The 27,963-nt window shown below is 41.2% G+C and overlaps 1 protein-coding gene and 1 non-coding gene across 2 annotated transcripts in view; both read right to left on the bottom strand.

Annotated features, from left to right (window-relative positions):
- The window catches only part of LOC110303821 (zinc finger protein 773-like), a 28,926-nt gene extending 20,905 nt beyond the window's left edge, over positions 1-8,021 (bottom strand). The window contains exons 1-2 of the mRNA XM_021175046.1: positions 7,932-8,021; positions 7,602-7,834 (exon numbers count right to left, since the gene is read on the bottom strand). Of these exons, the coding sequence (XP_021030705.1) occupies positions 7,602-7,785 (184 nt within the window). The 5' untranslated portion in view covers positions 7,786-7,834; positions 7,932-8,021. The remainder of the gene's footprint in view (positions 1-7,601; positions 7,835-7,931) is intronic.
- Positions 8,022-12,599: 4,578 nt separating this feature from the next.
- LOC115032263 lies at positions 12,600-12,704 on the bottom strand. Its single transcript, XR_003837908.1, has one exon. It is a non-coding gene; the product is annotated as a small nucleolar RNA U13 (small nucleolar RNA).
- Between the last annotated feature and the right edge of the window lie 15,259 nt (positions 12,705-27,963).

Here is a 27,963-nt window from a genome sequence, read left to right as displayed (position 1 = left end):
TAAACTGTTGTTCACTGAACGGGCCACACACTGAAATGGAAGCCCCTCAAAGGTTTTTTTTTTTTTTTTCTGTTCTCATCTCCAATTATTACACATAGTAGGAGGACAAAGGTCTATCTCGTAATGAATGAATGAACTCAAAGTTGAAAACAGACCAATCTTAAATGCGGCAATCCTTCTACTATGTTTTCAGTCAATCCATTCTACTAGGTTTCCCGAGCTAGGCTGCAGTATAAATCAGAGATCAGCAGAGTGTGGAAAGAAGAGGTGTAAGGAAGGGCAGGGTGAATCAGGAAACACTTCTGTAAACCTCTCTAAATATAGAAAGAGCAGGAATTCTTTCTAAAGCCCACTTACTTTTCCTATTCTACTTAGAATATAATTCTACTCCAACACTCTGTCTGCACTTTGGACAGACGCTTAGATGGTAGGTCAACCTACCGCATTGTCTGACTGTGCGTGAGGGCCTCTATCTGTGGTTCCATTCTCTATACTCCTACACTGGACATAAACTCTAGTGTGCTTTTCCTTTTACAATGGAGGCAATGAGCACAAACAGATCTGAACCCATTGGGCACTGTCACACAGAGGTTAAGAGCAAGCCTGGAGCTGCTCCAGAGCAGCAATGCAGGGAGATGCTCAGCCTTTTGGTAGTTTTGCAGGGCCCACAACTGACCACAGACCATTGGCTGAAATCATAACAATGGGCAGTTTACCTTTGTAATGGCCAATGGGGGAAAGAAAGACAGGAAAAATCCCAGAAGGCTACTTTGAAGGTCTTCTTCTTGCTTGGTGCCAGTGGAATGTGAACTTGAGATAACTTCAAAGGTAGCTCAGAGAGTACTTCCCCTAGAAATCAACCCAATTCCAACCAACACTGGAAACTCTGTAAGGTCCAGACAACACAGGCTACTTATGATAGAGCGTGAAAAAACGAAGGGAAACGGACAGTCAGTACCTGTGTAAGTCTCCCTAGATGGAAGATATCAGAAGGGAGGAAAGGTGAGAAACAGAAACCACATGCGAATTCCATTAGTCTAACAATACAATGATTTCTTTTTTTTTTTTAAAGATTTATTTATTTACTATATGTAAGTACACTGTAGCTGTCTTCAGACACACAAAGAGGGCGTCAGATCTCATTTCGGGTGGTTGTGAGCCACCATGTGGTTGCTGGGATTTGAACTCTGGACCTTCGGAAGAGCAGTCGGGTGCTCTTACCCACTGAGCCATCTCACCAGCCCCACAATGATTTCTTACTGAAGTCCTTTTACCAAATATTTAAGATTGATTGACAGTGTACTGAGTTCTGTGGCTATGACAGAATAAAATGAAGCCCCTGGTCTTTGGGACTTAACATTTCAAAAGCAATGAAAACAAACAAACAAAGAGAATTTGGCAAAGACATAAACAGGATAGTCTCAAAGTCTAACAAGTGTTATAGGAATGGAGTAGCTAGAGTAGTTGGAGTAGCTGAAGTAGCTGGACAGAGTGAGTAAAGTAGATAGTTGTTTTATGTCTGTGCTGTCCCATGCAGTAGTCAGCAGCCACATGTGACCTCACACATTTAAAATGTTAGTGGGGCTGGAGAGGTGGCTCAGTGGTTAAGAACACTTGTTTTTGCAGAGGATCCAGGTTTGGCTTCCAGGACCCACATGGCAGGTCACACAGTGTACAGCTCCAGTTCCAGGGATCTGACACTGCCTTCAAACCTCTGTAGGTACCAGATGCATACATGGTAGACATAATACATGCAGGCAAAACATTTACACACATTAATACAACCTAAAAAAATCCCCATTACTAGTCCATCTCTAAAAGGTGTGCTTTCAGAGATGGTTAGACTTACTATGAAGAACAAATGAATACAAAGCATCTCCTTAATAGTTGCTTTAACAGGGAAGGGGGAATAGCTCAGTGGAGAAGAACGTCCACTATGCAAGCACAAAGACCTAAATTTGAATCCAGTGTATCCGCATAAAAGCCTAGCATGGCTGTGCATGCCTACAACCCCAGTATCAGGGAGCAGAGACAGGAAGGTCCTTAGAACTTACTGCTAGCTGAAGCAGCTTCAGATTCAGTGAGAGACACTGGCTCAACTAGTAAGAAAGATGTACAAAAGGACATGTGGTGTCCTCCTCCGGCATCCACATGAATGCAACTGGGCACACACATGTGCACTTATCATGAACACAATTTCATACTCAATTCTCAAAAGAATACTATTTTAGATATATTGGACTAAACGGAAATATTACTGAATTATCTCTAACAGCATAACTGTTGCTATATAATGCTCATGTGTGTGTTTATGCATTAGATGACAGCATAGCCAGGGAACGCCCATGTGGAGGTGAGAACACACTGGAAGAGAATGGCCATTTGAGGGTCCAGCACTATTGTCCAGCACCATTTGTAAAAAACCTGAGGAGAAAATGGCTTGAGGAGAGGTGAAGGGAGAGCGTCTGGCTGGACAGATGGAGCAAGTGGCAGCAGAAGTGAGAGCTTTAACTTTTATGTAAGTACAGATATGACCACAAACTTGTAGCTTCTGTGCAGTTACGCAAAATTCAGTATTCAGCATGGATGCTCTTATAAAACAGTGCAGCAGAATGCACCGAGAATAGCTCCATGCTAAGGAAGCTTTAAACTGGAATATGCATTATTTAAGCCCACCCCCAAGGTCAAACATCCCCCATTTTGGTCACACTTCTTAAGCCTCTCCAAACTGCATAACCAACACTGGTGGCTTAAATGAGAAGACCCTCATGATCTTGGGAATTTGAATACTGGATCCCTAATCGGTGCTGAGTGTTTGAGGAGGCTTAGGAGGTGCTGTCAAGGAGAAGGAAGTTCATCACTGGGGGCAGAGGGTTTTGAAGTTTAAGAGCCTCTCACCATCCCTAGTTTGCTCTCTCTGTTTCTTGTGGTTCAAGGTGTGAGCTCCTGGCTGCTCCTCCTGCCATGACTGCCTGCTGCCAAGTTTCTCCACCCTAATAGTGATGTCTCTGGAACTGTAACCCCATAACCAACCCTTCTTTCTTTAAGTGGCCTTGGTCAAGGTGTTTTATCACAGTGACAGGAAAGTAACCGATACTGAAGGGGAGTCCAAATCCACCTGTAATGAGTATGATCGAGGAGATAAAGTATTACAAAGTAATATTTTGTTATCTAACCCCTCTTTACTCACGAGTGTATCGACCATAAATAAAATCTTCTCTTGGGCTACTTCCAGAAGAAGAAACTGGATATGGGTTTTCTCCCTTCTCAATGGAGTACTAAGATTGTATCAAATCACTTAATGGCCAAAAAGACAAATACGATCTGTTCTCACATGCAGATCCTAGCTCTAACTTTTCTATAGGCTTAGGTTATGGGGGCAAGTGCGGATGCAGGGCATGAAAGTACACAGAGGTTATGGCAAGGGAGCGGAAAGTAGCAGAACTCATGGGACATGCATGTGGAAGGAATAATACCAGGGACATGAGGATGCAAGCACAGACAGAAGGAGATGGTGGGAGGGAGGGAGGAACAGAGAGAATTGACTTAAAGTTATGTAGGAAACTTCAATTTTAAGTATTGCGAGGAAGACTTTGTTTATGTGTTTAAAATTATCCAGGGACACTGTCAAGACTGTGCTTAGTTAACCTAATTTCAACCCAGTCAGCCACTGAGACATGAACATCACAACCAACGCAGAGACCTTGTTGTATCTGAATCACTGAAAACCAGTGCGTGGCTGAGAAGGCTGGGTTGCGGGGCTCAAGTGGAGTTAGGAGTAAACCAGGTATAGCCTTTTTCTTTAAGGCTCCTTAATCTCTGATGTCACAGAGGGGTGGGCATTACCTCACTCTGATGTTTACAATGCTGAACTCACAAACAGTGCACAGACATGCCTAGAATGCAGATTTAGCCTTGCTGAGAATCTAACAAGTGAAAACTTCTCGATGGTGATGCATTAAATGTGTCCCAAACACAGCAGCATTTTGCCTTCTTAAAGCACAAGTCTCCACTTAAGCAAAACAAACAAGACCGATAACAATCTAAACTAATGTTAGAATACAAATATTAAAGTTCTAGGTAATCTTATTGTGAAATCAGTCAATTACGCAAGGAAAGCTCATATCCTACGCTGGGGTAATTAACTCCCCCTAGTAAGTTTCCTGGGGGGAACTAGACATAGAAGAAACAAATACAACCAACAAGTTAAAAGCACCCAAAGACCTCCAGTATCTCATTAGTGACCTCTCTGGCAGGCTGATGCTGCCATGTGGTGGTGGTGGTGGTGGTGGCATTTTAGCTCTAAGGTATCTTCCCAACACACAAAGTTCAGAGCCTGAAAAGGCAGTCTCCAGAATGCTGACATTTACTCTCACAGTAAGAGGAAAAGCTGTGTGGCTGAGCCTATGCTTTCAATGCAATGATCGTTCCTACAAATATCAGGCCTTTGAGCTCAGCCAACACATTTATAGTTCTGTTCCACACCCCCCCCCCAAGGTTTTGAAGATAGCAATGACTTTGATAGAGGGGGAACTGGAGTGGAATTCAATCTACTTTACTCACTATCCAGATCTCTCTCCCCCACACTTCACATGTGCATGTCTGTGAATTAAAACCAAGTCATAACACTTTGCCAACATTAGAATGGTGAAAGCCTTAATGGAATTTCCTAAGCATATTACATGATTTGTTCTCCTTTACTGTTATTGATATAAATTGCATTAATTATGCCTATGAAAACATGAATAATTAACAGGGGAAGATACAGTAAGGAGCAAGCATTCACAGTGGAAGAAAACCCCTACACCTACAGCAAGAAAACATTGTTTATTGGCTTTCTTTCTCTTTTTGTGTGTGTTATGTAGGCACAGAGTTGTGGAGGCCAGAGCACGTGTCTCATTATGTCCTTCTCTGCTTCATTCATTTTAGGCAGGCTCTGTTGCCCACCTAGAGCTCAGTATCCATCCAGTGCACTCCAGGGATTTTCTTGGCTTCACCCTCCCAGTGCTGGGGTTACAGGTCCTTGTGGCCATACCTACCTTTTTACCTGGTGCTAGATATTGAAGCTCAGGTCCTTGTGCTCTGAATATAAGCACGTTTCAGTTAAATGTTTTCCTTTATGAGAATTGCCATGGTCGTGGTGTCTCTTCACAGCAATAGAGCATTGATTAAGCCTGGGAATGTTGATTATTCCCTAAATGAAGGGACTAAAGCATTAGATGTTATCATACTAACATTCCCTCCACTGGGGTAAACTTGGGAGAGGCTTTTGAGAGACCAACAGTCGTAGCCAGGTCACAAAATTGGTTCTACCAAAATCCTTAGACACCAATGCTAACTAGACCAAATTAGATGTTGGACTATTGTCTGCCACCTTGTTGTTCTATCTAAGACATTAACTTTGAGGTCCCCACAAAAGGTGTCCCTTCCTGCATGGTGGCAAAAGTCAATTCTTTTCCTAAGCCACTTTCATATACTAAAAAGAACAGTACAAAATTAAGTAAGCATTAAGTCATGGCATCAACAGGTCAATGAAAGCCAGAAATTCCAAGGGTGCATGTTTTGGAGACTGAAGGAATCCAGCCCAGCAGTCGCACACACAGTTAAGAAACCCCAAAGACTGAAAACCTTTGGATACTTGCAGCAGATCCAAGCTCAAAGGTTTCTTTCAGAAGCTATGTCATATATACACTAAAGACATCAGGAGGAGGGAATGTGGACTTTCAGCAAGCTTAGATCCCTCCATTCTTTCCAAGGAATCAGGAGAAAGCATAGAATCTACCTTCCCCGGGTACTTTGGAGGGATGGAGGTAAACTGCACAACTGACTGCTGGGACAAGTCAGTTTCTAGAGAAACCAGAAGAGAGTAAGTGGTGACAGATGACACATAACCCTGGGGACCAGAGTCGTCCTGAAAGCACTGTGTATGCACATAACTCAAGCAGGACATCTCTCCTCAGCAGACAACTAAGGTACAGAGTTCAACTTCTGATCACTGGCTTCAACAGGAAGTTATACTACTAGTAACTATTTGTGATTCATGAGATGTCAAACAAAGCATGCATTTTCCAAACTCTAAATCTCTCTCTTCCACTGTGAAATCTCTGGTATTAAATGGGCTTGAAAGAGTCAACTCAAAAGGTTACTAAAAGTCCTATACTTATGAGGTATTTCTTCAATGTGCATTTTCACATGGTAAGCACATTGACAGCATCTTCTCTAGAGTTTCCGACATTTGTCAAATATTTAAGGCATTACTGCTATGTGAAATCTGATATAAGTGAAGTGACCACTGAAGTATTTTCCAGTCACGCAACTGAAAGTTCACCATATGGCCTTTCTTGTGTTGAGTGAGGTAGGAGATATTGATGGAGGTTTTCATCTACTGCACATAAGGCTTTTCTCTGCTGTGAGTTTCCCTGTGTTACAAAAATGAGATGATTCCCCAAATTTATCACTACACACATTTCTATGGTGTGGCTTTTTCTCATATTTAACAATGGATGTTTTAGAGATTAAACTTTTACTAGAACTTTTCCATACTTGAGACCTTACCCCCACTGTGAAGTTAGAGGAGCCTAGCAGGTATGTATTTGAATTAGAAAGTTCTCCTATATCCATCATACTTAGAAGACTGTGATCCTGTGTGAAATCTCAGGTATAAAAGCCTGGAGGTATGCTAAATAATACACACACACACTCACTAACACACACACTCACTAACACACACACACACACAGAGGCTCTTCTTTGCTGTGAAACTGCTCATGCTGAACAAATTCATTTTTTGTGACTGAAAATTATTCCACATCTGTCCAGTGTATGGGCAAGTACGGGGCTCACTGAGCCCTTCTGGAACTTCTCTGATACGTGGGACTACAGTTCTCCACAGATGAAGACCAGCCTTTTCCCCTTTCAAAGATTATCTAATGACTCTACTGCAAAATTAACAAGAGTCCCCTAAATATTAGATATTTCACATGGCTACTATGCAGTGGGTTCTCCAGGCTGGATAACTGGTTAATTTTTTTATTTGATGTCTAACACTCTTACAGAGGTAAGCTTCAGGGGTGTGAAGCATTTGTTGAAGATGTTCCACTCACATCCCTCATCCTCCACATCAACCTCGGGAGCAAGCTTAGACTACCTACACCATCATGCTATGGTTAACAGGGAGTCCCTATTAGCATCTGTACTGGCTGGGTTTGTGTCAACTTGACACCGCTGGAGTTATCACAGAGAAAGGAGCTTCAGTTGAGGAAATGCCTCCATGAGATCCAACTGTAAGGCATTTTCTCAATTAGTAAGGGGGAAAGGCCCCTTGTGGGTGGGACCATCCCTGGGCTGATAGTCTTGGGTTCTATAAGAAAGCAGGCGGAGCAAGCCAGGGGAATCAAGCCAGTAAGGAACATCCCTCCATGGCCTCTGCATCAGCTCCTGCTTCCTGACCTGCTTGAGTTCCAGTCCTGACTTCCTTGGTGATGAACAAGCAGTATGGAAATGTAAGCTGAATAAACCCTTTCCTCCCCAACTTGCTTCGTGGTCATGATGTTTGTGCAGTAATAGAAACCCTGACTAAGCAGCATCTATCACTGGGGTACCTGGGAAGGATTTGGAAATCGGAAGTCCCAGGGACAGCACAAGCAAGAAGTTCTCCAGCATCATGTTGTGGTACAGGAGCTTCTGAGCGTCATCAAGGAGACTCCACTCCTCTGAAGTGAAACGCAGGCACACGTCCTCCAGGCTCACACAGCTCTCGCCTTGGTTCCCAGGGGCCTCCGCCATGGGGTCAGCGCATACACTGGGGCTCAATGGGTTCACAACCTCAGCCGCTCTGTGGAAGAGATGAGAAAAGACGGCACACTGGGTATCCACGACACTACATCTCAGGACGACACACTGATCACCACCGAGGGACGCGGAGGACTCACCTGGGAGGTCACCTCCGTGGGGTCACACGGCCACACGCTGCAGAAGTCACCCCACCGACAGACCTCGGGCCCTACTTCCAGAAGACAGCCAAAGCCCTTGCTTTAACGGACTTTCTGTGGTGATGTCACCGAAAATCCCGCCCTTGAAGTCCCGCCCCTCCCCTTCCGCAGTGTGTCGCAAACCCCGGAGTAGCAGCCATGTTCGCATGAGGCTTCAGGGAAAGCCGACTGCAGACATTACAAAGCCCAGAGAAGTCTCAGCTTCAGGTCCAGTCATGACCATACTAATTGTTGGTTATCTGAGAGGGTTGATACGTATAATCATACTTATTTTGCAAGCAGTATTTCATACATTGCGATATCAAAAACTATCCACTTTTTAGAAAACGCCGATTGCCTTGGCTAGACCCTTGGCTAGGATATTGTTCATTAATATGAAGTGCTTTCTATTTTTATTTCGTACTCTCATTGATTCTATAAGTAAATGGGACTAAGTGTGACACTTCCATACGTACCCGGGCATTTTAAAACTCTTGCATTATTCTACCTACTATAGGTATCTGTTATGCTTATGAAAATTACATTTGGGGAAATTTATTACTTCTAAGCAAGGTCTTACTCGGTAGCACAAACCAACCGCCAACTCATTGCAATCCTCCTGGCTCCGCCTCCTAAGTACAGATTAATGGTGTGAGCCAATCACACCAGCCTGGGAAGGATTTTTAGAGTGATAATTAGTTACCCGATACTGCTAAGCAGTATGTCGACACCAATTCGGTAAGTCTATTTTTTCTCATTTTAGGCGTTATTTTAGTTGAATGTCTCGAATAATGGGTCTCATTGGCGTTTTCATACATGTATATGTTGTGATATATTTTAAACATATCCCTGAATTACTATCTTTTGTCCCTGTCATAGTGTTCTGTTGCTGTGAAGAGACACCATTACCACAGAAACTCTTACAAGAGAAAGTGTTTAATTAGAGCTTGCTTACAGTTTCAGAGGTTTAGACCATCATTTTCATGGTAAACCTGGTGCTGGAGAAGTAGTTGAGAGCTCTGCATCCTGATTGGTGGGCAACAGGAAGAGCTAGACTATTAGACTGGCTTAGACTTTTTAAACCCCAAAGCCCAGCCCTAGTGACACACTTCCTCCAACAAGGCCCCACCTACTTCAACAAGGCCCGCCTCCTAATCCCTGCCAAGTACCACCATCCCCTGACGACCAAGCATTCAAATATACAAGCTTGTGGGGACTATTCGTAACCAAATACCACAGCTCCCTACAACTGCGGTCTCAAATAGTCTCACTTCCACTTCCATGTATTATTATTATTATTATTATTATTATTATTATTATACCTAGATTCTGCATGTGAGAGCAAATGTAGCTCTGTCTTTCTGTTTTGGCTTATATGTCTTTAGGTGATGATTTCCAGTTTCAACCATTTTCCTAGAAATGGAATTATTTTGATCTTTTTAATGGCTGAATAAAACTCTGTTGTATTCAAACTCTACCATCAGTGTATTGAGAACCAAGGCGTCAGTGAAGTCATGTGATTCAGTATGGACAAGCACTGCCAGAAACACCTCATTTTTATTACTGATTTGTTTGTTTGTTTGTTTGTTTGTTTGTTTTGTTTGTTTGGCCACACTCCCACATGACCCCATATGAACCCACAGTTGAAGCTGGGCTCTGCTGTTCCACTAGTTTCTTTGTGTGTTTTGTCAGTGCCATATTATCTGTTCCCTTTTTGTTCCTATAGCTCTGCACTATAATGTTAAATTGTGTTACTTGGGCCATTCACTATCCTTTGTGTTTCTATTTGAATTTTAGCATATTTTTCTTTTTCTGTAAAGAATGACATTGTATTTTAATGGGCATTACATGGATCCATAGATTGCTCCTTGTAGGGTCTTCTTCAATTTCTTTCTTCACCATTTTGAAACTGTGGTTGCAAAGGCCTTTCACAGCCTCATGTATTCCTTGGTATTTTATTGAGTGTGTGTGTGTGTGTGTGTGTGTGTGTGTGTGTGTGTGTGTGTGTGTAAAAGAGAGAAAGAGAGAGGGGGAGGGGGAGGGAGAGGGAGAGAGATATGAGTGGAATCTCTTTACTGATTTTCTCCACAACATATTATGTTAGAAACAGGAAAGCTGCTGATTTTTGTATGTTTCATGTCCTGCTGTTTCCTGGAAGTATTTATTAGAACTAAGACTCTTTGGGTAGTGTGTTTAGAGTCTTTTAAGCCTAAAATTCATCACGTCCAAATAGGGATAGAATTAGCATTTTTTTCCTCCTTTCTAAGTCATGTTTGCTTGCTTCTCCTGCCTTATGGCTCTGGCTATGTTTTCGAGCACTGCTGTGGGTGAAAGTGTGGAGGCAAACACTCTGTTTTATTCCTAACTTTTGAGGAAATGTTTCTGGGTTTATTCCCCCAGGGGATTTATTATGAAAGGATTATTTAATGTTGTAAAATGCTTTCTCTGCATCTATTCAGATGAAAATATGATTTTCCCCTTGATTATATATGTGTACATAGTCTCTTTATTACATCCACTTAGTTGTATGTCTGGAAATCCTTGTGTCCCTGGAATGAAACAACTAGGTGATGTCATATGAAGTTCTTCATGTGTGCTATTGAATTTGGCTTGTAAATATTTTATTGAAGGCTTTTCTCTATATATACTTTTAAGATTTTGTTGTTGTTGTTGTTGTTTTTAATGCTTTGCTGTACCTTTATTTGGTTTGGGGTAGTGCTAGGTTGGTTGAATGAGTTTATAAGTGTTCCTTCCATTTATGTTTCATGGAATAGCTTGCACAGTCTGAATGTCCTTCTGTGAAGTTAAAGGTGAATTTATCACCTGATTATGGGCCTTCTTTACTGAGAGATTGTTATTACTTCAATGTCATTGCTCATTAAAGAATTGTTTAAGTTTTCTATATCCTCTTTGTTCAATTTTGGAAAGTCTCATCTGCTCCAATTTTTTTTTTCAAGTTTATTGGTATCTATGCTTTAAAGACTTCTTTGTTTAACATTGGTGGAAAGAATTTCTTAATGATCTCTGGATCTTAGAGATGTCTGTCTTAACACCTCCTTTGTCTGTAATGTGGATCCTCGCCCTTTTGTTTGGTTATTATGGCTGAGAGTCTTCTTAATAAGCAGCCCTCTCTTGAGAGTAAATTGCACAGTACTTACGACATAGAAAGAACGTCTACAACTAAACAAATCAAATGCAATAAAATTCCATTTTAATTAATTTAGCTAATGTAATACAATAAAATTCAATTAGAGACAACGGCTATAGCATAGATAACCACAGGGAAAAAGTGGTAAAAAAGAATATAGAGTGAGCTATGAATTTAATTAGTTAGGTTTAAATAAATAGTACTAAGAGGGATGTGGCTGAGGGAGGGGAATAAGAAACCAAGTTAAAAAAAACCAAAAAGGATACAAGGGAAAGAAAAAAAGGCAAGATTTAAAATATCTGATTATCAAAGAAGACAAATGTATTAATACAGTCAGGCAAAAGTACAAAGGAATACAAAATTAAAACAAAATGAGAAATGGTAAAACCAATATTAAAGATAGTGTTAAAAAAACAGGGGTTTTTGTTGTTGTTGTTGTTGTTGTTTGTTTGTTTTATGGAGCTGCTCCTTTCTGAATCTTCTGGTGTTAGAACCTACCAAGTCTAGTAGGATTGTACTGTATATAGCTCTGAAGGGAGTTCCTGGGTCAAAAGGGGGAGAAAAATGGGCATTAAGCTTTCTAATGGAGAGGGGAAATCAAGGCAACCCAACATTTTGCTTTCTGTTTTCAGTAGTCTATCTCCCATTTAGCAGCAAAGCCACATAATCATCTGTAAAACAGGGGACTTGAGAGATCTAAGCAATTCCTAGTCTTGGGCATATAGCTTTCAGTCCCATACAGCAATAGGATGTGTGTAGTAGCAGTGACCTGTCTCTGGAGGCCAAGCAATCAGACAGCTACAAACGTAGAGGTCTCCGTCTCTGCAGGAAGCCACAAAGGACAGGCCTCACCTCTGACAATAGAGTTATGGACCACCACCACTTGTTCCAAAGCGCAAGCTATTACTTACTAAACTTCCTTGGGGCATCTATGAAGGTCTGACCCTTCCCAAGTACAATAGCCAATCAGACCATTGTATCTGTGATAGGGGGATATCCTGAATTGTTTTCAGGACCCCAGATAGCTCAGCCACAAGCGATAATCCCTGTCCGAAGATGGTGTTTGACTGTAGCATTCTGAGATACAATGAGCAACACAAGTTGTGTTTCTTCTCCAGTGCTGGCTTGGTACTCAGGAAGTCATTGTGGGACCTAATGCTTCCACTAGGCGTAAGTGAGATTTCTCTCTCTCTCTCTCTCTCTCTCTCTCTGTGTATGTGTGTGTGTGTGTGTGTGTGTGTTCTGTAGCTGGAATTCCATTCCATTCCATTCCACTCCACTCCACTCCACTCTACTCCACTCCACTCCACTCCACTTCATTCCATTCTATTCTCACAAGGCCTGCCTGGCTTAACTTATGGTTTGAGTGTCAGCTTCTCCAGCCCTGACATGAGGGCGGCCACTCTGGACTGCAGTCCTTTTTTGGCCTCCCCTTTCTGTTTCTCCCTGGTTTGAGCTGTCCTGAACCTTTTGTTCTCTTCTGCCAGTGGGGTAATGTGCTGATGCCACAGCAAGTTTGTAGTGGCATGTCACAAAATGGCATGGATACCCAGGCATAACACAGATGAATCAAAACAGAAAAGAATCTCTCACTGTCCTCGAGTCCTCGTATTACCCACTCTTCACTGAATATGGTCTTTCTGCTGTTGTCCTTACTTACTGGGATTAGAAAAGGGAAACTCTGCCATCTTACCTCAGAAGTCTTCGTTTATTTTTAATCACTATTCATATGTCTCTCCCCAAAATTGGCCCATTATCATCACTGGCATCAACCCGCATTGGCAAACACAACCATCAGCAAATCAGTCCAATAGTTAACTAAGAATAAAACATCCCAAAACAGTACTCTGAGGTATGAGCATGCGGCTCATGTTATGTCGCTAAAGACAATTTATTTTTAAAGGGTTTATAATAATTGTCAAAGTTGTAACATTCAGACACTAAGATGGATTCGGTTTTATGGAAAAATAAGTTAACACTTACACAGAACCTTCTGATGGAGAACAATGACAACTGTAGGTGGACTGAAAATTTCTTCCCATTACAATTTAGACCTCGACAGTATTTCTCTTACGTTTGGGTTCACAAATCAGAACACTCACTTCTGAAGGTTAAATACAAAAGAGTAAATGATGCTTTTGTCTCCTTTATCTCATCAAAAACTCTATAAAAATTATAGAATTTTTACTTGAAGCTACCTTTTAAGAGTGAGTTTTTCAAATGTTAGGATTCATTTAATAGCTGAGATTTGTTTTAATCCAAAAATTCTTCCAAAAATGTTTCAAGGGAATGCTGGGAATCGAGATTTCTCAGAAATTTCACTCACATCCCAGTGGACTGGAAGAGGGTTTCTCCGTGATTATGGAAACGTGGTAGATGCTTACTTGATAGAGACAGACACTGTGGAAAGGAGTGAATTAGTATGGGAGAGGTGGCACAGTCTTGGGCATAAAACAAGACAGAGAATTCTAGAAAAGATACAAGAATAGAACTTACCCACTTACAAAAAAGAACTGGACAGGATTAGCAATTATTAGCAGTATTAGAAGTATTAGAGAATTTCAATGGGTGAATGAAAAGGAGAAAAAAATAAAGTTATTTCCTAAATGATACAAATTTATAAGGGTTTGCTTGTTTCCTTTGTTTTGTCAAGCTGTATGCTTAGGTCACATTGGAAACTTTCTTGGGATGCATCTGTTACTAATCAATGTAACAATGAGATCTTAACCAGCATATGTTGAAGCCCCGTGATTACCAACAGATGATACTCGCTATAGAATAATCAGGACTAGAGTCAGCTGCTTGGGTGAAAGACTTACATAGAAACATATAAATTTTTTTTCGTACGCAGCATTAATTTTCTTCACAAAGGAATTGCTCTTTTTGTTTGGGAAGTAAATATTTGGTAGATAAGAGTAGAACGGAGGAGGATGGAGGAGGATGGAGGAGGATGGAGGAGGATGGAGGCTCCTACCATTCACTGCAGGGACTGTGGAGTCTGCAAATAACCTGTGCAGTACCATCTATCTTGGGACCTTCCTACTTAATGATCCCCCACTCAACAGTGTTTATAAACAAACCTTTTACCTACCTTTGATGAGGAGCAGAATAATTGCATAGGTTATATAGAACCAAAAGAAATTCACAGAGGTGTGTGTGTGTGTGTGTTTTATTCTTTCAACACCTATCCTGCAATTTATAGGGAGGTCACAATTCCTTCTTATTTACTGTCTCCTCATGATTCTTTCCCACTATGTGACACAGAATGAGATGGAAAGTATTGCTGATCTACAAAGCAGAATCTAATAGAAAGGAGCAGGAATCAGTAAAGGTCACACATTTTGAACAGCAATTATATAGAGAAATATAAAGTAGATACTAAAGATTGTTGACATGGATACAGTAAAATATATCCAACATTTTAATACTAACAGTTACTGTCATAATTTTATGAAGCGTCTATTATATAATGAAGTCTGTTAACAAGTATTAAAATGATGGCTAGTGCCCATAGACAGCTTTTATGTTCTTAAAACGTGCTTAATGCTGAATTTCAGAGGATAGAAAGAATTATTGGGAGACAGAAAAAAGGAAGACAGAAAGCTTGATTGATTATGACTTTCCTATAAAGTGTAGTATAAAAGTCATCTCTACCCAAGGTAGTTAGAGAAATTATGAGACAGAAAATAATTCAATATTTCTTAGCAAATATATTTATAATGGTCCACATTCTTTCAACTCAATTTCTCTTATTCCTAATTAATGTTGTCCAAATCTTTTTAGATTTGGATTACATACATTTAGATTTGGATTAAATAGATCACTTTTGTGTAAAGATGAAACATTTTGTTTCTATGTTAGTGTCACTGATCAGAAATGCTCTCTTATGTAATAGCATGGCGAAAGAAAACATCAGCTTCCTCCATACTCTGTCCTAAAGCATCATTCCAACCTCCTTTCTTAGTCTCCTCATCTCTGCAGCATCAGCCTTCAACTCGTCCTTCTGCCTTGATTCCCTGCTTAATATTCTCCAGAAAATGGTTTCTTAAGCATGTTCTGAGCACCAGCCAGCATAAGCGTTTTCTGAAAGCTCTCCTGGCCATGTCAAATCTTGTCTTTCTCAAGTATGTCATCTGTCCTGCTTCCACCCAGACTCCTCCAACCCCCTTCTGCCTAGTGTTTACATGTCTGTCTCCTCCATTAAGTAGAAAGATCTTGAATGTTGCATCTGTGGCTTACGCACTTTGGTAGTTTATAGTTGGTGTTTCTTGAATTAAAACCACAGAAGAGTAGAACCAGGAAATCAATGCTCTCTTCCCAACTAATACACCTCTTGGTTCAGAGCTCTGTGTAGGGAAAGTCTTTATGGCACACAGTTCATAAGGGTGTGCTGTAAGGACCTCAGCCTCTCCCTTTACGTTTAACAGCGTTTTAAAATACTAGAAACCTCCTTAGTCTCACTTTCCCTGAATATCATGGACACATAAGAAAATTCAAACGCATCTTAGTTTTTACAATTCTTCCAGTAAGAAGATCAAAAGTTAATTTCGGAGCTTAAAGAGATTTCTTTAAATGCTGTGTGTTGTAATTTATAAGAAGATCATAATCCCTTCTGATTTACTAGCTCCCTATAATTCTTTCTGTTCTTTGAAATTCAGGATTAGGCACATTTTAAGAACATAAAAGCTGTTTAAGGGTGTCAAGAGCAATCATTGATAAAACCTCCTTATTCCCTTGATCCAAACCAAATCCTAATTAATGAAAGTGCTTCAGTGCCTGAACAAAGGCATTTTATTCTACCTGGCTATATTAAACTGTATTCCATTTTGGATTTAATGCAAAACTGAGGGATGAAGTCACTTCACTCCAGAAATATCTTCCAGCAGGAAAATGCCTGGACATTTGCCTTTTTCTTTAATCACAAGGGCTATTTGTGCAAAACCTTTCACTTGGAAAGATGGAGGTACATAAAATGAGTAGACAACATGAAAGTGCTAGAGAGAGAGAGAGAGAGAGAGAGAGAATGTGAGCGTGTGCATATTTTCAGATAGACAAATGGGCTAAATTCTCATAGTATATCTGTGAAGAATCACAAAGAGAAAGACGCAGATGATGATAAACTTGAGATTTGTTGTATCAGCACTCACATGATCTACCATATTCAGTAGAAGACCTCTGCCTTGGCTACACAGAGGCATATGACCCCACAGATGCTTGCTTGCTCTGAGGGTGGGGGAGCTGTGTGTAGTGGTTGTCTGGATAGAGAAGCGAGCAGATGCTAATATGTATAGAAGAAAAACTTGCCAATTTCCTGTCTGTGAAATAACATCTATGGTATGCTCTTGCATGCAAGTCAATAAACTTTCTAGACTGATCCTGGGTCACCCACACATACTGCTACTCCTTTGGCTGCTGATCTCCCAGGGACATGGTCCACAGGCAAGTGTTTTCCAGTCCCTTCTCCATGTTTGGGATGTGAGTCAGGGCAATACAACCTCAAAGCTAAGATTTGGGATTGATATGTTTATGTTGCTGCTCCCAGTGTCCACTCAACAAATCACAATGGCTCTGTTGTATGAATATTGTTGGAAAAGGCCTAGGGAAAGAGGCTATTGGTCCAAAAGAACTGGTGTCTGAAACAGAGTGAGGAGTGTCTAGTTCATTTAACAACAACAACAAAGCCCACTGAATTCAGTTTATTCTGTGTACAATGAAGTACATGTGTTGTTTGCAAAGAACAAATATAGTAAGTGGATATTATTTGTATATGAACAAAGTTATTAAAACTTTGAATCATTCCACCACACTTTAATGCATTAGAAGGGAAGTTAAAGCAAATGTTTGATCAGTGTGTTTTAAAGATGGAAAGGCCCAGAGTGGAATGGGAAACTTCCAGGCTAGATTTCATTCTTGGCAGAATTTCATCTGGCTATTGGATGCTTTTCTAAAATTAAGTGTTCCTTGCTTCCATCCTCAGTTATTTGGATGAATCACATTCTAGAGAAAACAAGTGTGTCATCTCAGTGTCTGTCTTCCAGGTGCTGTGGGACATGTCACCCACAACAGCAAGCACATCTTTACTCTCATAGGAGGCATGCACTAAAGCCAATGTAAGTCCAAGCTCTGATTTTCTCCTCAGCATCATATATGTTATGCATGGGACAAGCAGGCTAAGCTTTCTGAGCCTCCATCTCCTCATCCACAAATAAGGGAATAATGGAACTTATTGGCAATGCCAAATAAGACACGATGTGTCATCCATTCCACCATCTGTAGACACTACAAAAGCAACAGCTATTATACAGGGAAAAAATTACACCATTATTTACACAATGAATATATAAAATACCCTCTAGAGTATTAGAAATTCCTTGAGAGTGGGTTCTGTTATACATCATGTATATTCCTTTTGGGGGCTGGCAGAATGTGTACCTAGTAGGAACTAAGTAGGTGTTTGTTCATTTGACTCAAGCTCAGATTTTTCTCCAGAACAAAGCTCTACTAGCTTTCCCACACTTCTGTTCCCTTGCTTTGTTTAGTACTTTTATGGTTACCCCCTTGGATTAGTTTCTCAGTTAATGGCAGACAGATGAAGAAGGAGACATTGCATATCAAGGGAGAAAACTTAGTGGCACAGGCTTGTAGTGCCTACTTGGGAAGCTGGGGTAGGGGTAATCTCAAGTTCAAGGCTTGCCTGGGCTACAGTGTGAATTTAAAGCTACCTTGAGCAACTTATCAAGACCCTAAAAAAGTAAAATTCAGGATGGGAGATGTAGGTCAGTGGTAGGGAGTTTGCCTAGCATGTCCAAGAGTGTAGGTTCAACACAGTACCAGAGGACAGATGGAAACAAATAAAAAGGGAAAATTTAAAAGCATGCCTGTTTCGGGAAGTCTGTCTTGGTTTTCTGGTACAGTGTGGGGAGGCAGCCATGGTTCTTTCTCTGGTGCAGTTGGGAAAATAAGTCATGTGTTCGCATATCCATTTTCAAGATTAGGGAACAAAAATCATTTGAGTAGCCATGCACATTGGATAGGGTTGCAGGATTTGGTCCTGAAGGATGCTGCCCTAGGTCACATCTCACAAGAAGCTGTCTCACAAGATTAACATTAAGGTCATAAATGTGTAACCTAGAAGAAAGTTGTAAATGAGTGAAACAGAAAGACAGCAACAGTAGAGATAAAGGGTGAAGGCCAGAAGTGCTTGTGCAAATTTCCAAGCACAGAGGGGTTTTTCAAGAACAAGAGGTGATTGAGCAGAGGTCTCAGAACACACAGAGGAGAACCCATGGAACCACTTCTCTTTATCTCCTCTCTGTCCATGAGAGAGGGCATCTTTAAACTGTGAACCACAGCACAGACAGTGGGGCTCTTGAGTTCCGAATGATAGAAGGAACAGTGAGCACAATTGTATCTGTCCTATTTATCTGAGGTCAACGTTTATATTCAGATAGTCTCAAGGTTATGAAATGATCCACATGTTTATCCAAAGGCCAATTTTAGTAATCCCTGCATTTATAGACATAGAAAAGATACTGTTTTAATCTCTCTCTTACAATCTGGGTAAGCCTGAGCCATGATTTCTTTATGCCATTCTCTCAAACCTCTCCTGCCTTTCTGGGATTCTGCACAAGTTCAGAATTCTTTTAAACGTTCTTTTCTCCTTTCCATTCTTTTTCCTTTTATTACTGAAACTGGCTCATTCAAATGGACATTTTTTTTCCTTCTTCATAAATAAAGGAGTGAGGTATTTGAGTCAAGCTTGAGAAAGCAGAATACCAGCAGCTGGAGGTGAGCAGCTGGAGGTGAGATGGTAGTGATTGGAAGGAAAGAAATAAAGAAAAATAACCCTTTTTCTATAAAGGCCTAAAATACATTCTATTGACCTGTTGTGTGATAGAACATTTGCTGTGGAGGCACAGTGCACATGACCATTCATCCCAGGTAGGGAGCCCATCACTAATCCAAGGACAGACCACCAAATTCCAACATGGTGAACTAGTAAGTTTTATTGGGGTTACTTACAGGAATATGCCTGAGGGGGTCACTAGCTGTGTTACAGGCCACCAATCCAGCATGGGTGATAGCTTAGAAAAGCTGGGAACCCAGAAGATACTGCACAGCCTGCAGGCAGCTCAACAGGTTGGAGAATGTCGTTTCCAAGTGACTCTGCTCTAAACCCTTTCCAGGTAGCTCTGCAAGTTTCTGCTTCTTCCAGGCAGCTTGCCTGGTCTAAAAATTGTTGCAACTTGGCTTGTGTGAAAATGAGTCTTAGCAACTTGCCTTTGTTTACTTTGGGGTCTAGTGAATTTGATCGTTTTCAGAGACTTCCTGGAGCTATTTTGTTTACCTTTCACTTAAGAACTGTAGAATGAACTGTTTTAGTTTTGAGGGAAATTGTGACAGAGGACACCACCTATTATATTCTTACCTGAAGCTCTAGGAGGGTATAATTGGTGTCATGCTCCAAGCTGATGAAGTATTTTAGAGTTGTACAGTCTTTTCATCTATGCCATGTGAAGAAAAATGAACTAGAACTGTGGTAAGGGTTTTCAATTCATACCACATCCTTGGCATTTAAGATTGGTCTGGACATTGTCACCAAATAACAGTAACAGCAAACAGCATCTCAGTAAATAGGGAAAACCATTGCACCTTCTCTTTTTGGAGGTTTTGCTGGTAACAGAACAGAACAGAGATCTTCTAAGGACTTATCCCTTACATACACCTCAAAGCAAAGCATGGCAAGGAAAAAACAAAAATACGAGTTTATGTTTTATGAGGGGAGGAGGAGGGGAGCTGTTTGTCTATTAGATTTCTATTTGCCTGTGTGCAATTAGGTATAATTCACAGTTTTAGTTATAAAAGTTATATAAAGACAATATTCAAAACGGAAGTCTACTTTTTAGTAACAACAAACTGGAGGGGAGTCTATGAAATTCCCTGAGAGTTACAGTAACCCTCTCAATATGCAGTGTCACCAATGGTGTCAGTATCTCACAGGAAGCCTTCTCTTGAAATACAGCCACAGAGGGGATCAAGCTTCCAACACTTGACCCTTGGGAGGAAACCAAACTCAAACCATAGTATGTTGTTACTCTGTACACATCAGCCAGCTTGCTCCCTGAAGTGTAAGAAGAGGGGGCACCATCCCTCCATGCAACCCACATGTTTTGTTGTTGTTGTTGTTTTAAATGGAGGTAGGAAAGATTTTCCCAGATGAAGAGTCTCCCTTCTTCTTTAGCAGAATATTTCTTTTATTCTTCCTATGCATCCCTTGCCCACATCCCAAGTCATGAGCACAGGCACAAAGGTTGGCTGGAAGACTAGAGCACCTCACAGAGGAAGGTGAGAGATGGAGGTTGCTTATATTATAAATTGACCAGTCATTACTATTCATTTTCTGAGTGTTATCTTCCTCTTGATGTTGCCGCTGGCACCACCGCTTCTCTAGTCTTTCTTCCACAGGCTCCTGTTAAGGGTCCAGCTTTCCTTGTTGATAGGCTTTTCGGTTTAAAAGTCTCTCATCTTTGAAGGAACTGAGGCCTGTTCTGTTTGAATTTAGATATCTGTTATGTGTTCTTGCTTTCTCGACTAATATATCTATATATTGTCCAAATGTAGTTCTCTTTATGTACACATAACATGTCTTCAGTTTATTTGCATGATCTGTAGAATGCCCACCATCAAAAGTTTACTGAGACTTGCTTGGTAACTAAGAGTTTGTATGTGCTTAAAAAGAATTTCTGTTCTCTAGTGGTTGAGTACGCTGTTATATAAATGTTCATTACTTCAAGTTTGTGAATTTCATTACTCAGATATTGCATATATTTGATTCATTGTTTAATAAGTCAGTAGCTACTATCAAGGCTTTGCATTGTGATAATAAATGTGACTTGTCTATATTACAGTTTCATCAGCTTTTGCTTCTTACACTTTGATATTACTAACATTATAATTTATTTCTGGTCATTTGCTTTAGTTGCCAACAGAAGCTATCAAGTTTATAAACCACTGGTGCAATGGGATTCAATCCACTCTTTCCTGTGGGGCCTGATTTAATGAAAACATTCTAAATATTTCATTTTTAATCATTTGGTGGCATCCCCTCTTTCTCCTCCTCCTCCTTCCTTTGCAACAGTGACGGAGCACTGGAGATGAGAATAGTTTTCTCTTCTGACAGGCAGGACTTTAGACTTGATTCTTCTTGCCCACAAGCAAATCAAACCAAGCTGAACTGGTTGCTAAAACCCCAAGTTCTAAGTTTGAAAGCTATCAAGTTTAACTATAAAATAAAACCTAGGTTTCACTGTGGTCTTTGTGCTGCTTTTGTTTTGTTTTGTTTATTTTGTGGCAGCAGAATAAGCCAGGGGATGACTATTCAGTTTGAATGCATCATCAGAGCTGAACTACACATTCAAGCCCTATTCAAGTTCAAGGCAGCTATGGAGCAGTTACTTACAACACAGCCGAGGTTAAAGAACAGAACAGAAGAGTCATGAGGTTAAAAAGCCCAACCTGTCCTTCTGTAGCCTCAGAAGTCCATCAGTGACAGCAGTCAGAGCAGGGACTTGAAAGGTGGGTTTGGCATAGCCAGGCTGAGATTCTATCAAGAATAACACCCGCCACAGCATGAAAGAAGCCTAGGATATGAAATAAAGTGAAAATACCAGGTTACCAAAAGCACATTAGCCAACCAGGTGTGTACTGAGATTTGCTTTTGTCCTTTCCTTTCCTTTGTCCTAACATACTCTAGTTAGCTTAGGCTCTGAAGAATGTCAAAGGCATTAGCCTTAACATACTATCATTGGTAAGAAGAAAAATAATCACCCATTTTTAGGTACTTAAATTCCTAGACCAAAAGTAGTGGTAGTTGAAGACATTTTATTAATGTCTTCCCAGGGCTGAGAGCTCACTACTGGCTAAGGACCCTGTTACTGAACTCCCTGCAGAACCCACTGTCTCATCAATCTTCACATCGTGTGTTACAAACCCCTGCTTTTCCAAGGAAAAAAAGAGTACAGATTGCCACGCCCAACTCCATCTTAGCTCAGCCATCTCCATCCCAGTCCTCTTGCAGCATATTTTGGGTTGGCTGAAGACCTGAAGGTCTGTCATCTCTCAGGTTTCCTTATAGCACTATTTCCTTGTAAGGCAGAGTCTTTACCAAGCAGACATAATCACATAAAATTTGGAAGACAGAAGCTGAAGAGCACAGCCAAAGCCCTTTCCACTGCCTCTGCTACTTACAGTAACATGTCTACAGTAATAGCATTGGTGGGGTGGTATTTCTATGGTTTTGTTTTGCTCTCTGTGTTTGTGTGTGTGTCTGTGTATGTGGTATATATTGTGCATGTGTGTTGTGTGTCTGTGTGTGTCTGTGGTGTGTCTATGGGTGTTGTATATAGATATGTGTGTGTGTGTGTGTGTGTGTGCTTTCTGCAACAATGGTTGCAAGTGTTGTGATCAAATTGTTTTCTACTTCCTCCTAAAATTTGAAGGCCTAACCTCTAGTGATGATGAATGTGATCTTATTTGGAAATACTGTCCATGTAAGATAGTCACATCAAGTTATTAAATGGGGCATAATTCAATATGACTGATGTTCTTATGAAAATGACAATTTAGGCATAGAGACAAACAGACTCACAAATATGCACACACACACACACACACACACACACACACTCACACACACACAGAGGAATAAATTCAAGGACAGTTGATTCCTGGAGCAAGTCTTTTTGGATTGTAGATAGCAGGTGGCCGGTGGTAGACTTCCCTCATGGCCCTCAGAAGACGCTAACCCTGCTGTATCTTAGTCCCTCTAGCTTCAAGAACTGGTAGCCATGCACTTCTGTTGTTAAGCATCTTGTTTGGTGGCATGTTGCCATGGCAGCCCTAGAGAAGCAGTGCAGCCCTCGGTGTGACCTTCACCCTTGCAGGTGTTGAGAGGCAGTAGAGGGGGAGAGAGTAGTGCCCACTAAGACAACATACAGTATCGCATCATGGAGTGTTCTGAGGCCAGAAACCACAGTTCTGCTTTATATTTCCCAACAGTCTCATCAATCCCCTCAAAATTCCACCGTAGAGCCTGTCCTTTCTCTAATGTGGTGTTATCATAGTACCTGCATCCTCACTGTGGGGTTCAATGACATTCCAAACATCCATGTTATCCTTGTCCGTGTTAGATGGACCACTGCTTGGTCTCCCTTCACTTTGAGCCGTATAGTATGAATCACAAAGTGCAAACAAATCCAAACAGTAATGAGGTCATGTAGTGAGAAGAAACTGAGTCTCGAGTCTTCTAAACACGTTCTAGCTCCTTATCGATGTCTCTGACATGGGGAGAGCTTTGTGTTCTGCACAGTAGTGGGCTAGTTGTTCCTTCCAACTAGGTGGGATGTGGAACATTAGATAGTTGTTAAGGGGCATGGGGAGATAAGGATGAAATTTGAGTAGAAATTGCAAGTTTTGCAGACCACATTGAATTCTTGGTAGTCTTACAGATTTAGAAAGCCCCTCTCAGGATGATGCACTGTGCAACATCAGAGGAGAGCAGCCACTGTACCAGGTGTGAGTCTCTCGTTGTTTATATTCAGTACTTTCTAAACAGAAGTGAATGACGTGCCAGATAAACACTGCAGCCATAGTGGAATCCACAGTAATTTAGAGTATTTTTGTTTGCTTGTTTGGTTTTTTGTTGAAGGCCATGGTGCTTAAGTGAGCTGAGATATTATTTTTTCCCTTTAAACAGATAAGCTGAGTATCAGAAATGTTAAGTAACTTATTTAACGCTAAGGGTGGTCTGGTTGTTTGAAGGACAAGTAACCTGTATAAGGAATAATTCTTTTCTTTGGCATCTTGTAAAGGTGTGTCTAAAGAGTTGTCTATTAGGCCAGGATCAATATGTCCAGAGAAACATGGGCTAAGTCCTGCTGATGTCAATAGCACTGGCTGAAATGAACAGGGGGTGCTGGGCCTTTCTGCCCTCATGCTACCTCTGCACGTACTGTTGTAACTCACAGGATATAGACCGCTTCTGAATATCCAAAGATTCCATCCTGCTTGTTTTCACTGTGTACCCACTTGCCCGGCAACTACAAGCACTCTTCTAGACCCTTTGCTCAAAATAATCTCCTGTGACAGGTACTGTTCATATAGATGGAGACCTAAGTGACTGGGGTGGGGTGGGGTTACTCTGCTAGCTTGAAGCAGGAGGCAGGAGTCAAGCCAAGGGAGTATTAAGCTATCACCTAACCTCCACTCCTGGCCCCACACCTGAAACCATGCTAAAACTGGACAGATGTGCCAAACCACCTCTGTCGTGCACCTTCTGACAACAAAGTTAATTCTGATTCCGTCAGTAGCCATGTAGCACTTAAAGTAGGTCGAGGGTAGACTGAGAAATTGAGTAATTTACTAAAAGACTAACATGACATGCATCAGGGTTAGGCAGCAAGGGCTCATCTCTGGGAAACACAGGTTGTGGACGGGAAACGGCCACCTTTTCTCTCGGGCACTTTGCTCCAAGCACTCTCTAAGCTACCGAGCTATATCACAGGTTTCTGAGCTACAGAGGACCACAGTGGAAGGGCTGCAGGAAAAAATGGTCCAAAGCAGGATACACTGTAGCTCTGAACTGAAGGTGTGCCTGCTTCACTCCCCTCTCTCAGGAGTGCTGGGTTGGGTTTCCCTGACAGGTGTTGGGTTTCACTGCCCGGCTCCAGGAAGAACAGTTCAGCCAAAGCCCTGGAATGATTATGTTAAGGAACATGTTCAGTGGGACATATGATTCAGCTGTTCAGTGTTCCCTGCAGTCTAGATTTGTACATTTGATCTACCCTCCCTTCATAACTGCCATAAAAGCGCACTACTGCATGACTCACTTTCTTTCATTACTTACATTTCAGTGGCACTAATTAACCTCAGCTAGTAGCTCTCTTCGCATGACTGATTCAGGGACTGCAAACCACAACAGGTTCTCAAAATAAATGATGGGAGATGGGGACAGAAAGCAGTTCAGCTCACTGCTCTGGGATGGGGACCCAGTACCTTCATAGTCTTTAGAGCTCACTGCTGGCGAGCATCGGATCGAAGGAGGTTGATCTGGAGTGAAAGTCCCAATCTTGTTCAGGCTCAAAGGAGCCACAGGGCTATGGTTGGCAGCAGGAAGAGAAAGGCAGGAAAAAATAAAAGTGTTTCCTCGCTCTTATAGGATTCTACAACAAGCTATATTACCTGCTTGCTTTTAAGTTGCATGTCTTTAACCTCAAAATATTAAACATAGAATTACCATATGACTCAACAATTTAATTTCTGAGTATCTACCCCAAAGGATTAAAAGCAGGTTTTGAAACAAGTACATGCATGTATGTATTCATAGAGGACTTGGCAAAATTGCCAGAAAGGGAAGGGTCAATGTCTCATTAACAGAAGAGTGAATGGATAAATTGTGACATATGCATATGGTGAATACAGACCCAACCCTGAAAAAGAAATGGATCCTACAACATGCTCAACATTGAGAAACTTTGAAAATAGCATGTGAAATAAAAGAGCCAGAAACACGGGTGACAGGTATTTCATAGGATGAAACGCTCAGAACAAATGAATCTGTAGAAACAGAGCAGATGAATGCTTCGCAAAGGTTCAAAGGCGGGGAGAGGGAACGGCGCAATGCCTCTTCAGTGTGTTCAGGTCTCCTTTCTCCTGAAGCTTCAGAATCACAGGAGGGAGAGGATGGCTCCACCCTGCTGGTCAGTTTTGGGAGGGGCATGGCAAGTGTTGATGTGACATGATCCCCCACCCTCATGTTTATAATGTGAAAGCAGAGTACAGTGCAGTGTAGGTAAATGTTGTGTACCTGTGGCTCTTCTCAGGCCACACAGTGCATTGTGTTGGAATCAGTAATGTGCATGAGTGAGTGAATGGAAGATCCCACTGGCCCTACAAGCATCTCGCCAAACTACAGCCCAGGGAACAGGCTTGCCAAGACTAATAACATTCACTGAGCTTGGTCATGTGTGGTAATTAGCTTGATTGAGACATATTTTATCATGAATAGGTGCTTTTAAAAGCTTTTACTTACTTTATTATTTTGTATTTTATGTGTTTTGGTGTTTTGCCTGCACATACATCTGTGTACCACTTACATGCCTGGTTTCTCCAAGGATCCTGAAAGAGACCAGAAGGTGGAACTGGAGTTACAGATGGTTGTGAGCTACCATGTAGATGCTAGAAATCAAACTGGTCCTCTATAAGAGCAACAAGTACTCATAAACACAGACCCATATCTCCAGTCCCCGAGTGTATATATATATATATATATATATATATATATATATATATATATTAGAACATCATGTAATAGATACATATTTTCTTTGTTAACATGCCTTAATAAAGCTGGAAAATGATTAATATATATTTCTCAATAGAATGCATGTTTATGGAATACTTTTAACTCACTAAATGTCATTACATTGTTTCTATTCTTTTGCATAATGATGATATATACATACTGTACCATCCAGATGCAAGTACCCACAACATTTACTATCCAGCAAGGAATATGTGCTCCTAGTAAATTCTTGTCTATTCTCAGCTATGTGTGTTCCCAGTATAGCACAGTGCACACAGTAGGCATTCAACAAGTTATTTCCTGAACAAAGGAAGAAGCAAGGGAGTATATTTTCCCATACGCTTGAGAGCATTGTTTTCTGCACTGATGAACTTGAGAGCATTGTTTTAAGCACTGTGGTGTCCTTTGGCCACATGGCCAATGGGCGGATTTTTCTGGAATGTATTGGTTTACAAATGTTTAACTATCAACTTACTTATCTGCCTACTCTGAAAATGAGATTCTACATGATTAAGAAAATGGCTTTGGAATTTGTACTAAGCCAACTTTGTACACAGTACAGAATGTTCTCCGGAGCAGCAGCGCTCATGAATAATAAGGCAGGCCACTTCCTGGATTCTGCAGCCTCCCTTGGCTGTGTTCTCCTGCCCACAAACCTTTTGCCTGCTGACCTGGACCTGGATTCTCTCCTCCCCCAAGTGAGATACCAGATCAACTCCAAGGGAGCCACCTTTATCCTGAATCTTGGCTGACACTCATTGTCAACTCTTTCTACCCAATCACTGATATTGTATAAAAAAGAACATAATTAACACCACATACCTCAAAGTGCCACCAGCAGAGCCCCTGACTGAAGCAGCAGGATTCCATTCCAGCCGTTGACGCTGGGTTACTTCAGATGGCCAAGCTGAATCAACACAACCCACAGGAAGCTTGGGTCTTCTTCCCAGCAGGTAGGAATGTGCAGTTGCAGCACAAATGGAAAATTGCCTTGACCTTCCATGAATTGTGTTTGCCATGCTGATTAAAAGCAGCATCTACAAAGCTATTTGTTTATATACTAAAAGAAAAAAAAACAGTGACTGACACATTCACAAATAGCACTGTGTGAACCAGAATCATCCACATACACATACCACCTGGATACATGGTCCGTATAAGAAGTTCAAACAGTATAGAAGGACATAGCATAAAAATGGATGAATGGATGGATGGAGAGAGGGAGGGATGAATGGATGGATGGTTGGGTGTGTGAGTGGGTATATGGGTGGGTGGGTGGGTGGGTAGGTGAATAGTTGGTTGGTTGGGTGGATGGGATATATAGTTGGATGGGTACATGGATGAACTGATAGATGGATGGATAGATGGGTGGATAGATGGATGAATAGGTGGGTAGGTAGATAGTTGGGTGGGTGGGTGGATGGATACATAGATAGATGAATGCATGGATGGATGGTGAATGGGTGGGTGGGTAGATGGATGGA

This window comes from Mus caroli, chromosome 10 (genome assembly GCF_900094665.2).
Source record: "Mus caroli chromosome 10, CAROLI_EIJ_v1.1, whole genome shotgun sequence".
Taxonomy (NCBI): Eukaryota; Metazoa; Chordata; class Mammalia; order Rodentia; family Muridae; genus Mus; species Mus caroli.
The sequence above is the reverse complement of the archived record's forward strand: the minus strand, read 5'-3'. Positions and strand labels throughout refer to the sequence as shown.